The following is a 14,876-nucleotide window of genomic DNA, read 5'->3' on the forward strand; positions in this document are numbered from 1 at the left end:
GGTCCTTTCGGTCAGCTGTTGGGCCGAGTGTGCGGGGGACGCCCAGAGGGACAGAGGTCCTCTTGCCCCGGCCACTGGCTGCGAGAGTGCCCGGGAGGCCACGCCTAGAAAGTCAGGGGGCAGACCAAGGAGTTACGGGAACAAGAGTTCGTCCTTCCATGTCGTCTGTCTCCTGCTGGCAGAGAAAGTCACACGTCAATCGGCTGCGGGGGTCAGCCCATGTGACGGTCCTACACTGTGTCACCTTTTTGGCAAATTGATTAGCTTAGGAAGAGGCTCAACTATATTCCTGTAAAATGGTGCAGCAAATATCTGCGTGTAGTTCAGCATAAGTGCATCGGACCGAGGCAGCCGCTTCGTGGGACCCCCCTACCCCTGCGGGCCTCGCCCTCCCCCTCGCTCCCCTCCTCCTTACTGGTCTTTCTTCCCTCTTCCCTTTCTCTTTCTTTCTCCTAAAATTTATCCATTTGTTTATATGATGCTTAATTATGCACCACGTAGAGGCGGGCTCTGTGCTAGAGAATCAGGATGTGTTTCCAGGATGGACATGACTCCCGGCCTGTAGGTTAGTGGCTTTTCTTCTATTTTATCCCGAAAATTACAACTTTTGTCAAGTAAGAACTCTACCTACCATGACTACTGAGTGGAGTCTGTGGGTTTGGTTAGACTCTACCAACGGCCATTCTAGGCTGGCACAGACACAGATTTCACTGGTACCTGGAAGGTGGGCAAGCTGGCCGTTGGAAATCTTCACTGACACTTTGTTCTTAGTATTCAAAAGCCTAAAATTCCTCAAAAAGGCTTTTCCTGGATGGCTTGATATCTACGCTGTGGCTGTTACCACACCATAGTCAAACCCCACATCTCGTGGCTCAGTTAGGCTGTTCTGAGTGTGTAACCGAAGGCAGCGTCCTGTTTCCTCAACAAGGCGTCAACCCCGGGGGGGCAGGGGTGGCCACGGAGGGTCCTCTGGCCGCGGGGCCTCCCTCGGCCAGCGCTGCACGGACTCGTCTCCCATCCCCTGTGCTCCCATCCCTCCAGCACGGAGCCGCACCCTCCGGGGAGGGACTCAGGTCCAGCGTGGCAAGGGGGCAGCGGCCCAGCGCTGGGTTCCCCTCGGGAAAAGCAGGTGGCCCCCCGGTGGCCGGGCCAGCGGGCTTGAAGGGGAAGAAAGGGGACCGTCGGGCAAAGGAACGGAGCCCAGCGCAGGAGCTGGGTGGCTGTGAGAGCAGGAAGGAGAGGCAGCCGCGTGGACATGCGCGTGTCACCTACCCAGCTAAATCTGCTGAGGGACAGTCCTCGCCCCTGTGTGACAAGAGAGAGAAACAGACACTGTGATCAAGGCAGGAAAAAGTAAAGTCTTTTGACAAACCAGAAACACCGATCGGGATCGTGCTGAGGGGGTGAATCAGTTTTAGGACACTTGCCGCTTCCCTGGGAGTGGGGGGGGGGGCGGCCGGGGGAGGGTCTGGGACCAGGTGGAGGGGGAGTGCGCTGGGGACCAGCAGCACCGAGTGACCGGCGGCCCCCGGGGCCTGTTCCGGCCGGGACCACGTGGTGAACATTCCGGGGTGAAGCTGTGAGTCCGGCCCTCTTCTGGGTACGTTTAGGGATTCCGGGGAAGGCCTACGCACCGTGATAATTAACGACAACACGCGGAGGTCTTACCTTTCCTTGCGACGGAGGAGGTGTGCGCGGCGTCACCTACAAAGACACGCAGACCGGTGAGCGGGGCGGGAGCCTCCCTCCCTCCCGTGTCCCCACCTTCCTGCTCCCGGGGCCCTCCTGTCTGCTGGGGGCCCCCGGGGTCTAACAAGTCACCCGCTGGCTGCCTGCCCACCCCGCCCCCTTCCTGTCCTAGTTCGATGTCAGGGAACGGGAACGGGAGCGGCTCGGCAGGCAGGAACCAGCCCTCCCGGGGCACGCCTGCTGCACGCGGGTGGAGACGGTGAGCCTCCTTCCCCACGGTCCTTTCCCGGGTGGGAGGTGAAGCGTCCCCCACCCTTCAGGGCTTCAGACGGCGCACTCTCAGGTCTGCGGCTCCTAAAACTCGCTTGCAAAACACCGTCTTACAATGCCTGCTGCAGAAACGCTCAGGGTCACAAGTGCGTGGTTTCGCTTCTGTTTTCAAACCTGAATTTGTCAGGGGCCCCTGGCCGGCTCAGTCGGCGGAACGTGCGACACGGATCCCTGTGGGTTCGAGCCCCGCGTCGGGCTCTGCGGACGCATGGGTGATGTCGTGTTCCCCCCAAACCCTGACGGCCACTCATCTTTTTGTCTCTTTGGTCTTGCTGTCCCCATGGTTTGGCAAAGCCTGTGTCTTTAAACTAAGCATCACATAGCACTGTAGTCTTAAAAGCAGTGAGTTCTGTGCTAGAACACAAAATTCCAGTGAGTGGCAGAGACGGTCTGTCCCTCGTGATGAGGCCCAACTCTCACAGCCGGCCTCACCCCGAGGAGGAGGGAGGCATCGCTGGGGATATAGTCACGTCCCTTGTGGGTTAGCGCCCAGGGGCCTCTGGGGACATACTCAGAGCCCCTGGAGGGTGCGGTGGCCAGCCCTCCCTGCCCCCTGTGGCTGGCACTTACGATGTTCTTGAAGAAGTGCACTACGGGGTTCTCGTCTTGGGGCCGGCCGTGCTGAGACTTCTGGGGCAGGGAGCCGTAGTGGGCAGTTCTTGCCGCGTGATGTCCATCCTGAAAGAGAGAGTATGGTGACCTCAGGCCGGGTTCCGCCTGTCGGGCCTCCCTGGAAAGCTGCCTCTCTTCTCCTCCGGGCATCTAGATTCTGTTAAAAATTTTTTTAAACATTTTTTATTTTATGTTTTGAGAGAAAAAGAGACAGAGAGAGAGAGAGAGAGCGCACAGGAGACGGGCAGAGAGAGAGGGAGACACAGAATCCGAAGCAGGCTCCAGGCTCCGAGCCGTTGGCACAGAGCCTGACGCGGGGCTCGAACCAACGAATGCGAGATCATGACCTGAGCCGAAGTCGGACGCTCAACCGACTGAGCCCCCCAGGCGCCCCTAGATTCTGTTTAGACCAGGACCTCACACTGGGAAGTGGCTGACCCGGCAGGGGACACTCCTGGGGCATCAGGGGACCAGGAGCATCCCGGGTGTCAGGCTGCAATGTTCTGGGCTGCGTCTCCATCACTGAGCCACGGTCTGGCTCCCCAGACGTCACATACACACCGCACAGGGGGGCGGAGTCCACCCACGACGGACACGGGGTGAGCCGGCATTCATTCCCCAAGCTGCTGGCGTGGGTAAAGGAGAATACTCTGGAATTTTGGATCGGACTGACTGCCACTAACAGCCGAAGACCAGCCTGTCTTGGCTCCGGGGTGGCTGCATCGCGTGAACTAGCGTCTGTTTCCCGTCAGCGTGTCAGGTCACAGGGTCCCTGGGCCTCCACCCCGTTTGGGACGGTCACGTCCGGAGCAGAGGGAAGGGCCGTGGGGAGTGACGCCCAGGGCTTCCCCACTCGGCGAGTGCTGCAGGGACGACACCGGATGGGGGCACCGACAGGGTAGGGGGAGACGGGGGAGGGGGGTCCGCCGAGCAGCAGCTTCCAGTGACCCCATGGGCCGAGTGTTGGCCGCGTGGGGCCACCAGCAGGAGACACGGGCTCATCCCGGCAGCGTCAGCAACCCGGGGCTTTCCTCCCGCTCGCCCGGGGACAGAACAGGGCGCAGAAGGCCCGAGGAGTCGGCGCCAGACTGGCCCTACACCCGCGACGGGGATTTCCGTTAAAGCAAGTCAGACAGATGCGCTGGCGTCACTGGGGGCACCGCCCCCATCCGCTCTGTGCCTGTTGCACGAGATGGCGCTTTCTTAGGAGACACGTGTCACCAGGATGGCTGCAGCCGGCTTCTGCAGAATGCGATGCCTTTGAGGGGCCTCCCGTAAGCGGCGCCAGCTGCACCCCCGACCGGGGTGGCTGGAGTGACAGGTGCCCTGTCCCCAGACGCCCCCTTCCCTGCCTCAGAGCACCGGGCCTGCAACCCCGCGGTCGCCCTGGCCTCCGGGAACAAGTCCTGTACGTCTCCCTTTCACATCTCTTGAGTCCCTTCCCCTCCCCCACTACTGACATTAAAACAAGAGCCGTGAGCTCCTCCTCTGACTCCTCCCTTGGCAGCCCAGACACACCTGTGAACCCTTCCCTCCACTCCCACCTCTGCTCTCCCTCCACTCCCACCCCCGCTCTCCCTCCACTCCCACCCCCTGCTCTCCCTCCACTCCCACCCCTGCTCTCCCTCCACTCCCACCCCCTGCTCTCCCTCCACGCCCACCCCCTGCTCTCCCTCCACGCCCACCCCCTGCTCTGCCTCACCAAATACGGCATCTTCTCTCTGGTTGGACATCTCGCTGTGCTGTGGACAAGGTGTCCTGTGCCCTGCCGGCCTGAGCAGACTGCTTAGGTCGCTTTCCATACAGAGCCTCACACAAAGAATTGATCCTAAGTCACTAGAAGGATGGTCTGGGAATCACACGCTTGTTTTGTTACATGCCCAGTGAAGACTGACTTGACTTGGGCTCCGGGCTGTAAATTGTCAGCTGCACAAGTAATCTGAGGTAGTCACACAATTACGACTACATTGATATATTTTTAGTGGCCTGGTACTAAAATGACAGTTAGCGAGTCATATTTCTATATACTAAGCAAAGAACAGTTAAAGAGGAAAATTTGAAAACACTACCACGTGTAATAGCATCAAAGAAACAAAAAGTTATGTACGAATCTAGAAAAGCAAGTATAGGATCCCTCTGCTCAACACCAGGAAAGGCTGGAGGAAGAAAGCAAAGGAGGCTTGGGTGAGCAGAGAGATGTACCATATTCATGGATGGGAAGACTCAACGTGGTCAAGATGTCAATTCTCCCCAGGTTGCTCCACAGATTTAATGCGCTTCCAAAGTCCCAGCGGGGTTTTCTTTAGATGTAGACAAACTGTTTCTATAACTATACAGAAACACAAAGGAACCAAAAAAGCCAAAAAAATTGCGGAAGAGAAGAATAAAGTTCGAGGAGGCACATCACTTGATTTTAAGATTTCTATACAGTAATAGTAATCAAGGGAGTGTGGTTTTAGAGGAGAGAGAGACACATAGATCGGTGGAACACACTGCATCCAGAAATAGCCCCCCCCCACCCGCCACCAAATATGATCAGTTGATTTTTGAGAAAGGTGCAAGACCATTCAACGGAGAAAAGACTGTCTTTTCAACAAAATGTTATTGGGGCAACAGCTTCTCCATACCCCCCAAGTGAACCTCAATCCCAAATCACACCTATAAAAAAGTTAACTCAAAATGGATTCTAGATCTTTATCTATAATGTCAACCTATAAAATTTTAGAAGAAAACAGTTCTTAGACCCAACACGCAAAGAACGGCCCATAAAAAACGCTGACAAACCGGACTTGATCAACATTTAGAACTGTTGTTTTGCAAAAGACACCATTAAGAGAATGAAAAGTCATGCTACAGGCTGGAGAAAACACTGGCAAACCGCACATCTGACAAAGGACTTGAAAGCAGAACATACCAGCGTATGTTAACTCAGTGGTTAAAAAAAATAACCCAGCTAAAAACGGTGGACAAAATATGGAATTGACACCACAGGAACCAGGATGGGTGGGGGGCCGATAAGCATGTGAAAAGATCCCCAACATCATTAGCCATTAGGAAAATGCAAATCAAAGCCATGGGGCGATATGGCCACACACGTATTACAACGGGGAAAATTAAAAGTACTCACAACACTAAGTGTTGGAGGGGATACGGAACGACAAACGGTCTTGCATTGCTGGCAAGATTGCAAAAACGGTGCGGTCACTCCGTAAAACCATTTGGCAGTTTCTTATAAAGTTAACCATCTACCTCCCCTATGATCCTGCTTTGAGTGGTAGAAGGAAAAAAAAATATTTTTGGAAGTGATTTTTTTTCCTAGTATGGGTCACCATTTTTGAGGGGAAAAAGTGATTTAAGTCTTAACTGCAAACTTACGTTCATGAGAAAACGCGTCCACAAATGTTTCTTCGCAGCTCAATTCATAATCCCTAAATCTGCAAACAACCCAAATGTTCATCAGTGGGAGAAAGGACAAACAAAATGGCGCATCCATCCAGGGCAACGCCACTCCCGCCATAAAAGAGAACAAACTGGCCTTCCCTCCACATGCAGCATCTCATTTCCAGGCCTGAGCTCTTGCTCCCGAGGCCGCCCTTGCCGCGAAAGCCTTCACCTTCCACATGTGTCTGTCTCCTGAGCAACGTGGTCCCTTGAGGCTGCAAGACCTCACGTGCCGTCGGACTGTTCTTTCTCCGTCGGCATCTTATCCCTTCAGCTGGATCTCAGCTTTGCGGCCTCGGCGGGGAGCACGCCGCGGGGGTCGGGGAGGCCCTGGCACCAAGGCCTGTGTGATTCGAGCAAGCCGCGACGTGCGCTGGGGCTTTGATTCGCTCACATGAGAAGCCAGACGCACTGGAGGGTCTTCCTCCTCGAATATTACCACCGGGCCCGTGAAGAGCAGCCACGGAAGGAAAATCATTCTCCAGGGAGGTTTATACCTCAGGGCGTTTTCTAAGACGCTAGACCTCGTGTTTAACCTCCTTATTTTTGGATCACTAACTAAAGAGCTTCTGCGGTGAGCACAGGAAGAAACGCTGCGAAACACACCCTGGTTGTCATGGTGATGATGCCCTCGCGCAGCGGTGGGGGTGGGGGTGCCAGCTATATCTGAGCCACCCGTTACATATGTCTCTAGTTGTGGTCAAATGTACGTGAAATTTACCGCCTTTGCCAGTTTTGAGGGCACAGTGCAGTGGCGTTAAGTAAATTTACACTGTCGTGCAACTGTGACACCACCACCTGCAGAAGCTTCTATTGCCCAAGCTGAGACCCCGTGCTCATTACACACTAAGTCCCCTCCCCAGCCCCTGGCACTCGCCCTCTACTCTCTGTCACCACGAACGTGACTGTTCTCGGTATCTCATCCGATTTGCCCTGCTACGTCTGGCTTCCTTCACTCAACATCGCGCCCTCAAGGCTCACCCATGTTGTCGCTAGGGTCAAATTTCTTTCCGAGACTTTCAAGGCCGGATAACGCTCTATCGCACGGACACGCCGCATTTAGTTTATCCGTTCACCCGTTGACCGGCACTTGGGTTGCTCCCACCTTTTGGCCGCTGGTCCGACCAGATCTGGCGAGGCCGATGTGGTCTGGCCACATTTCCGTGGCCTCCGACACCTGGCAGAAGGGACGCCCAGACCCCGACTCCCCCCACCTCCACGGCGGGAAGTGCAGCTGCCGGCAGGGGGTCTGAGCTCGAGTAGCGCAAGCACCGTGACGAAGGCCTGTGGGCTCTGCTGGGACGAGGGGCCCACCCTCGCTGGAGGGCTGTCTGGGCTGAGAGGCCGAGGCCCTCGAAGCCCTGCCCTGGCCCTGCTCAGGATGTGGTCAGAGCACGGCACCTTTGTCCATAGAGCAGCGGGAGCCCCTGGGAGCCCTGCGGAGTCACTTGAAAGATAGCGGGGTTTGGTTATTCGTCATATTTGAGTCTGTGGGGAGCCTTAGCCCTCACCGTGAACAAGGGGACCTGTTTGCTGGGACAGGACGGACGGGGATGATGCTAGGTCTGCAGGAAAGATGGGCAGCTCCCCGGGGCACGAGGGTGACCTGTTGGCCCCACGGTCCAGCTGGGGCCAGGCCGGGCAAGGGCGTGAAGGGCAGGGGCCAGGCGGCGGCCGCCGAGCGTCCCCTGTGGAAACCCTCCGAGTCTCGGGCCAGTGACTTGTCCCGGTTTCCTCCCTCAGTCCCACTGGCCCACTGGGCCGGGGCTCCCTAACAGGGGAACGGTTTTTGTCATTTAGTTTTTAAGACACACAGTAATTCTCTGATGAAGAACTTTTGTGTTCACTAAGGTTGAAAAGAAAAGGAGGCAAAACTGTTAACATTTTCCAGTTATTTCTCAAGACTGCTGTGCCCTCGCCCGCCTCTACCCCGTCCCGGGAGCTCATTTCCTCCGTAGGAGGTTAGCGGGCAAAGGAGGGCGTTCGAAGGTGGGCCACGGGCCGTGGGTGAGGGGCAGGGCAGCGGCTCCCCGTCGGCTGAGAGCCGAGACGCGGAGACGGAGGCCCTAGGAGCCCCACCCCACATCCACAGGTCTACACCCCAGGCTAGGCCGTCTCCACACGGTATCCCCGAGGCATGTGCCGCTGGACATTTTGGACAAGCGAAATTCGAAAAAAAGTATCTACTGAAGGCATTTCGGCTAACAGGCAAAATAACGCACATTCATATAAAGAAGTCAAAATTTGAAAGGTTGTAGAAGAAATTCTACCACTTAAGGATGACCCTCGTTTCTCAGTTTGGTGAAACTATGTTCAGACCTGGCTTAACGCGCCTAAACAGAGCCACGTGTAGGTGCCCTGAAGCGCGGTCTCAGGATGCACGGGTGCTACTGTGGTTCCTTTTTTTTTTTTTTTTTTTTTTTTTGGCATCATTACCAATAACACAGCAACTCCTTGATGGCAAATAACGTCATGCTGAGAAGTTTTAAACACCATGGGAGGGAAGCCAGGGGACAAAGAGCAACCATTTCTTAAATTTTGCGGGTAAACTGCTTTTTCCATTAACCTCTGTCATCCTGTTGCTTTTGAAAAACAAACAGGATTTTCCCCCCACTTGGGATAATGTCCATCACCAGCAGGGGGAGCTCATGTACTGGCTTCCAGGCCCCTCCCGCGTTCCGTCCAGACCTCGGGAAGGGATTTTTAACTGTTTTCCAATTAGCCAGGGAGCTGGGAGTTCTTAAACTGGCAAGTAATAACAGGAGATTAGTTTCCACCTGACACATCTGAAGATCAATGCACATCAGGTGGGGTGAAGATTCGTTCCTTTGAATACAGCGCCCGGCTCCCGAAAACACGGAGAAGACATTAGTCTACACCACGTTTGCATTTGGATTTGATTAGAGACAAACTGATGGGAGTCATTCCCTCTCAGAAGAAAATGGTGTATCTTGAAAAAAATTAGTATCACCGTGCCTGGGGTTTTGTGGTTACGGAAAAAAAGTTCTGGTTCTTTCTTTCTTTTCTGAGAGAGGAATTTAAAGTCGAGGGAGTCAGCCATCAGCATGTCAAGGAAGGGAATCATGGTGAATCCGTGTCTCCCGGCGGTCTGTGTGCTCAGCGCTCACGGGGCCCGGGCCCCGAGATGCGCCTGCGTGTCCCCTGTTGCACCAGGCACAGCCCAGGGAGACTCGGGTCCCCCCCTCTCACGGGCCGGGCTGGGCCTCTCACGGGCCGGGCTGGGCCTCTCACGGCTGGCCTTTCTCTTCTGGACGGGGGGTGTTGCGTGAGCGCAAAGGCAGAGCCGAGACAGTAGTGACAAATCACTAGATGCACGCGCACAAATGAAGACAGCTAGAAGATCACCCACGTGTAGACCAAGGGCTTTGATTAGCCACGGGGTCGCTGAGGAGCCCGTGTGAGGATCTGTTCTTGCCGGTGTTTTACAGCCCAAACTTCACATTCTGGTGCGTCCAGCCCCCCGTCCCTGACGGTCAAGAGTGTTCACGACCATGCGACGACTCGGGATATGTTACAATATTAGACCGTCTTTCAAAAATCATTAAGTGTGGCCCGGCTCCCCGCGGATCACGCGCGTTGACTAACACTACATTCGGTCCCTCCGCCGTTTACTCTGTCGCGCGCTAGTTCGGGGGTCGCTGGCCCTTGGAACCCGGCGCGGACCTGGCAGTGCGTGTGGCAGGTATCAGCTCCGTCCTTCCTACATGACGGACAAGAAATGAGCTCGCTGCTCCTCACACCGGGCTCTCTCCCCTCAAGCCCCGGTTGGTGCCGAGACCTCCGACCGTGCTCCCGGTCTGGCCCGTCAGCCGGCTCGCTGGTGTTCAGCAAACATCGGAGCCTGTGAAGAGAAGCCCGGAGCCGACGGAGACCCCTTGCAGCGGCCTCACTCTGTGCTACGGCCCCTGACGTCCGGCGACGGTAACGGCAGGGACGCTTTTGTTGCTGGCACTTTCCCCATTACGTAAGTCACGCCAAGTTCCAAGAGTTTCTCCATGTGTCCCCCAAAGGATTCAATTTAAAAAGGGAATTAAGAGAGCGATTGTACTCGCTTTCAAATATGGGGCGTATGATTCTTATGTTCACCCTTGCTGTTTCCGGACCAAAAATGTTGCACGGCACCCTCTGAACCAGCCACTCCATTTAACAGGTGTGACGACTGGTACCCGAGTGGAAAAGGCGCGTGCCGGCCCGTCTCTAACTTGGGAGTCTGGGGCCCGTGCCTCTGGGGTCGACGTGGGACAGAGGCTGATGCTCCCGACCTAACACTCCTCACGGGCTAGCCGGACGCCCCAAGGGAAAGGTAAGAAAGAAGAATAAATTTTTAAAACCTGGAGGTTTATTCGGTTTATTTTTGTTCAAGTTAGGAGACTTACCTTACGATAAGCTGTGAAGGTACGATGGGCTAGAAACAGAAATGTTCTCGTGTATAAGGAAAAATTAATGCGTGTTGGTGGAGACAGTTAGAGGTGTCAGCTAATGCCCAGAGCACTGGGGACCCGTGCCCTCCGCTCTTCCCTCCAAAATTGGTTCCTGCTTGTTTTGGCAACCGTGATGGCCGGGGACAAGGAGAGCAAGTCCGGTTAATGAAGCGGGATGTCTCTGCTTCGTTGTTGGTATAAAGGCTGCGGTTCTATGCACCGAAAGCTAGAAGCCAGTTCGCTCCCACTGTCCATGGGAAGTTATGGCTCTACGCGAATGACGGTCTCATCCGCGTCATTCTGCTTTGTTCCTGTCACTGAAACCAGCCCACCGACCAGCCGTCCAACAGACAAACATATCTTGGATACTTACTCGTGTAGCGGACAGGGTCGACAACACGGAGCGCTGCCCATACCCACGGCGTGGCAGGGAGGACACTTACCGTTAAGAGGGTTTCCCCAGACATCTTGAGAGGGCGGGAGTCAAGGAATGTGCCCTTTGCTTTTTACCCCCAGAGAAATCTTTGCTTCTGTGGCGGTCTCGGAAAACTCAGATCCGGGGAGCCGCGTGGTTAGTCCCTTTCAAACCCTTTGGAGCCACGGACTGTAATGGTGTCATTATTGTCCTGAGTGGCCCACACCTGAGCACGACTTGGAATCAACACAACGGTTTTCTCTTGTGAAAGTGGTCATGAGTCCTCATACGCTCTTGCATACGATGTACTTCATACTTACGAACCGTGAACAGAGTTTACTACGAAACCTGGATACTTTTCTGCCCCTTCTCTCTTACTTCATGCTTCTTCCACGGCGTGTACAAACCCTTTACGTCCACAAACAATCTTGCTTAAATGGTTTATCCTCCTGGAGGACTTCCTGAAAGACTCTGTGCCTGAACAGCCTCCTCTTTCTATCCAAGACTCCTCCGTATACCTGCCCGGCCACACCTATTTCCTACCGTAAAACTGGCCTGTCCGCCCCCACCCCCCCGCCCGTCCTGTCGACCTCGGGGAGGTAAGGACCGTGGCATCTTCCTGTCCCCACCGTGGCCACTGGCCCAGGTGTCGACCCAGGTGCCACTGAGGTAAGTGGTATCAAATCCAGCGTGTGCACCAAGGGGCACAAGTTTGGGGACAAAATGACAGGTCCGACCAAGAGGTGTTCGAGGCGTCACCTTCGTCCCTTTCAGAGCGGGTCCCGGTGTGTGGGGCGGAATCCCCAGGGGCGTTGCTCTGATCCACACATCCCAGACTCCCACGGCCCCCGGGTGTTCCCAGAAACCACCGATGGACACGAGGTTCTCCTACAGCCCGTTGGGCCTCGCTCACTAGTTCTGTTCACGTACGTTTTCCAGAGGAAGCAATGATGCCATTTTGTCCAGACTTCTGCCGTGCCTCGGGAGACTGGGTTAGTTTTTGTTTCCGTTTCCGTTGTTGGCAAAGTCAAGGCATTTTAGATTTTGTAAACTGGAGAGAGTTCTTTTCCGTTCAGATGATATGTGCAAGGTGCCCTGTGCAAGTTTAAGAATATGTTTGCTCCTGGATTGCCGACTCGAGTGAGTTTAATTAAAGATGCGGCTTCTTCCTTTGGCGAGAGAGAGAGAGCTGTGCAGTGGCAGCGGATGTCTTTTCTCTATTTCTGGAGGACTTTACAGGCAGACTTTTGATCCAGATGGAAATTCTAGGTTACCTGGCAATTGTCCCGAAGCGGCCTTCTCTGCGGACACTGGGAAGTCAGAGCGCCGGCCGGTGCGGGCTGCTGGCAGTAGAGTGGTGCGGGGGTTTGTGCTGTTCCTGGCGTTCGGGAGGGACTGTCTCTTTGTTCCCTGATCCGAGGGACCAGCTCCAAGGTCAGCAGAGAATGAAGCTGTGGGAAACTACCCCCCGCCCGCCTCCCCTGCGGGGACGGCTCTCCCTCCCTTGGCCGGTGGTGCGGGACCGAGGCCAGAACCAGGATCTCCGGGAAATGAACTGAAATGCGAGCCTGAGGCCGTCACCCTGGGTGGAGAGACGCGGCCAGCCTAGTGTCGCGGCCCGCGGTGCCTGGTGCTCAACCCCCTCATCCTGGGAAGTGGGTGCCTTGGAGGGGAGAGCGATGGAGGTGGACCAGGGGTGCCCGTCGGGGCGGGAAGCGGTTCCCAAGTTGGGGAGAAATGGTGGAGAGTTTGCCGCCCTCCTGGGCTCTGTCTCCCATCAGCGAGCTGGTGCACCCGGCGCCTCACAGGCGTTTTAGTGAGGAGTCTGCGTGGGAGCGCGTCTGCGAGGACCAGCGTGTCGTCTCCACCTTGTCACAGGCAGCCCCCCCCCCCCCCCCGCCCACTTGCTGCAAGAAACCGGCGACGGCTCATAGAGGAAGGAACCGGTGGTCTTCCCCGCAGGAAAGCTCCGTGCCGCACAGCTGGGGCAGCGGGCGCTGACCAGAGCCGGAGTCCGGCTCAGCTCCTGTCTCTGACGCTTCCCTGCTGGCTCCTCCAAAGCGGTGGGAGGCAGGGTCGGAGGTCGGCCCGCACCGCTCTGACTTCTGCCCCTTGCAGACACACATGCTTAATGACCTCAGTGTGTCCAGCGTGCACGGTAGAGTCTTCCTGGCAGGAGCATCAGGCTAGCTTCCCGGGGGACAGAAGCCAAAACAATTTCCCTGGACGTCTTTCCTGGGCTTGGAACCCAGTTCTCTTCGTGCGCAGGTTGTGCACAAGCATGTTCGGAGCTGCGGGGTCTGGACAGTCTTCTTCGGAAGGAAAAGGCAAGTTGCAAGACGCTTTCCGGCAAGTAAGGGCCGTGGGTCCCCAAGGCGGCTTCGGTGGGCAGAACGGACCGCCGGCCCCCTCTGGGGCGAGGACATCCAGGTGGCCTGCGTGCCCCCCCCCACCCCAGGGGCTTGGTGGGCTCCCGGTCTCCACGGCTAGACCTCCAGCGCCCGCCCAAGGTGCAGCCGTCGAAATCATTCGACTCTGTCCGAGCCGTCTGTCCGGCGACGATGAAGAAATCGGACTCAGGAAACGCCAAGGAGGAGCACGAGGGAATCTCTGGAGGCCTCCCCGTGTGCGTGATGAGGGTTCTGTTCCTAACAAGCCTAGCGCACAGGAAGTCATGCCCTGATGGCTGCCGCCTCAGCAAGACTGGAGTCACCACGTGCGGCTACAGGCGTCCCCGAACACCGCCACACCGTCGTCCTCAAAGGAACATGCGCGATCTGTCATCTGACACTCTTATTTTCTGGTCGAGAAACTGGGGTCTGAGGGCAGAAACCGGTGAGCCCGAGGCCAGAGCCGGTGAGCGGCAGAGGGGGGCCTGCGGCTGCCGGGGCCACCGCGTGTCCCTCCCGGGCAGCTCAGGCCTCGCGCAGCCGAGGGGCAGGGCTCCCGGGCTGGGACGGCATGTCCGCCCCTACTATTTCGCTCCGTTAGCACGGGATCCGCACGGTGTGGGCAGCACTCGTGGCTGCTTTCGCTGTTGTTGATGCTTTAAGGTGAGGACGGGAGCCCGGTGGTCAAAGCAGAGCCACGGCCCGTGTGTCTGATTCGTGCTCGGCGCTTTTCCGCAGTGCGAAGTCTTTGGTCCCTTAAACCTGTTGCGCGTGGTGGCCACCCCTCACCCTCTCCGGCCCCGGCGAGGCCCGAGGGAACGGGAGCTGGAGAGCAAGCAGGAGTGTGGGCCGTCCCCTTGCCGCCCCTCGCTCGTCCCCGGGGCCCACGTGGCGGCCACACGCGGGGCGCTGGCTGCGGGACCAGGTGTCCCTCGTAAGGCTCGGCACACCCACAGCACCCTCCGGCTCTGGGCGTCTCCCACCCCTCTTTCGTCCACAGGCCCTTGCTTCACGCAGTGATGCCAAGACGGGGACCCTGTGCAGGACCCTGTGTGGCCGGCTGTGCAGAGCGGGACCCCCAGGAGAACAGGATTTGCTGTTCTCCTCCACCGGTGTGCTTCCTGCTCCTCTCTTGGAATTCTTGCCTTTCCGACCTGCTTTTGGGTTCCCGAATACGATGCCCTCCTCGTCAGCTTGTAGCCCCCCCTCCTCGCCTGCCGTGGTCACGCTCCTCCCTGGAAAAGTGGAGCTCTGTATTCCTAGAACAGATGTCGAGTCTCCTGGAATCCAAGAACTCCTGGTGGGGAGTTGGCTCTCGAAGGCCGGGGGCAGCGCTGGGACCGATCTGCCCTTGGATGGGTTACCTCTGATTTCATGGCGGTTTTCCTAGGCTTTCCTATCTTTCTTGGTGTATTTGCAGAGAGGCAGAGAGGTCGACCACGACAGAGAGAGAGAGAGAAGGAAGAGTATTCTGGAAGGTAGGAAGGCAGTGCTCATCGACCCCGTTGGAGTTTCCAAACCACAGGGGCGGGAAGGCACTCTTGGTTCTGAGAGCTG

At 56.6% G+C, this 14,876-nt stretch overlaps 1 protein-coding gene across 13 annotated transcripts in view; it reads right to left on the minus strand.

Annotated features, from left to right (window-relative positions):
- Positions 1-14,876, minus strand: part of LOC102963012 (myelin basic protein) — a 116,822-nt gene that overhangs the window by 8,495 nt on the left and 93,451 nt on the right. For 11 of the 13 annotated variants that reach the window (XM_042962188.1, XM_042962195.1, XM_042962190.1 and 8 more), the window contains 3 exons: positions 2,590-2,697; positions 1,669-1,704; positions 1,273-1,305 (listed from right to left, as the gene is read on the minus strand). In XM_042962188.1, coding sequence (XP_042818122.1) covers positions 1,273-1,305; positions 1,669-1,704; positions 2,590-2,697 — 177 coding nt within the window. The remainder of the gene's footprint in view (positions 1-1,272; positions 1,306-1,668; positions 1,705-2,589; positions 2,698-14,876) is intronic. The other 2 variants (XM_042962197.1, XM_042962199.1) reach the window with 1 other exon arrangement.

The sequence above is a fragment of the Panthera tigris genome, chromosome D3 (assembly GCF_018350195.1).
Source record: "Panthera tigris isolate Pti1 chromosome D3, P.tigris_Pti1_mat1.1, whole genome shotgun sequence".
NCBI lineage: Eukaryota > Metazoa > Chordata > Mammalia > Carnivora > Felidae > Panthera > Panthera tigris.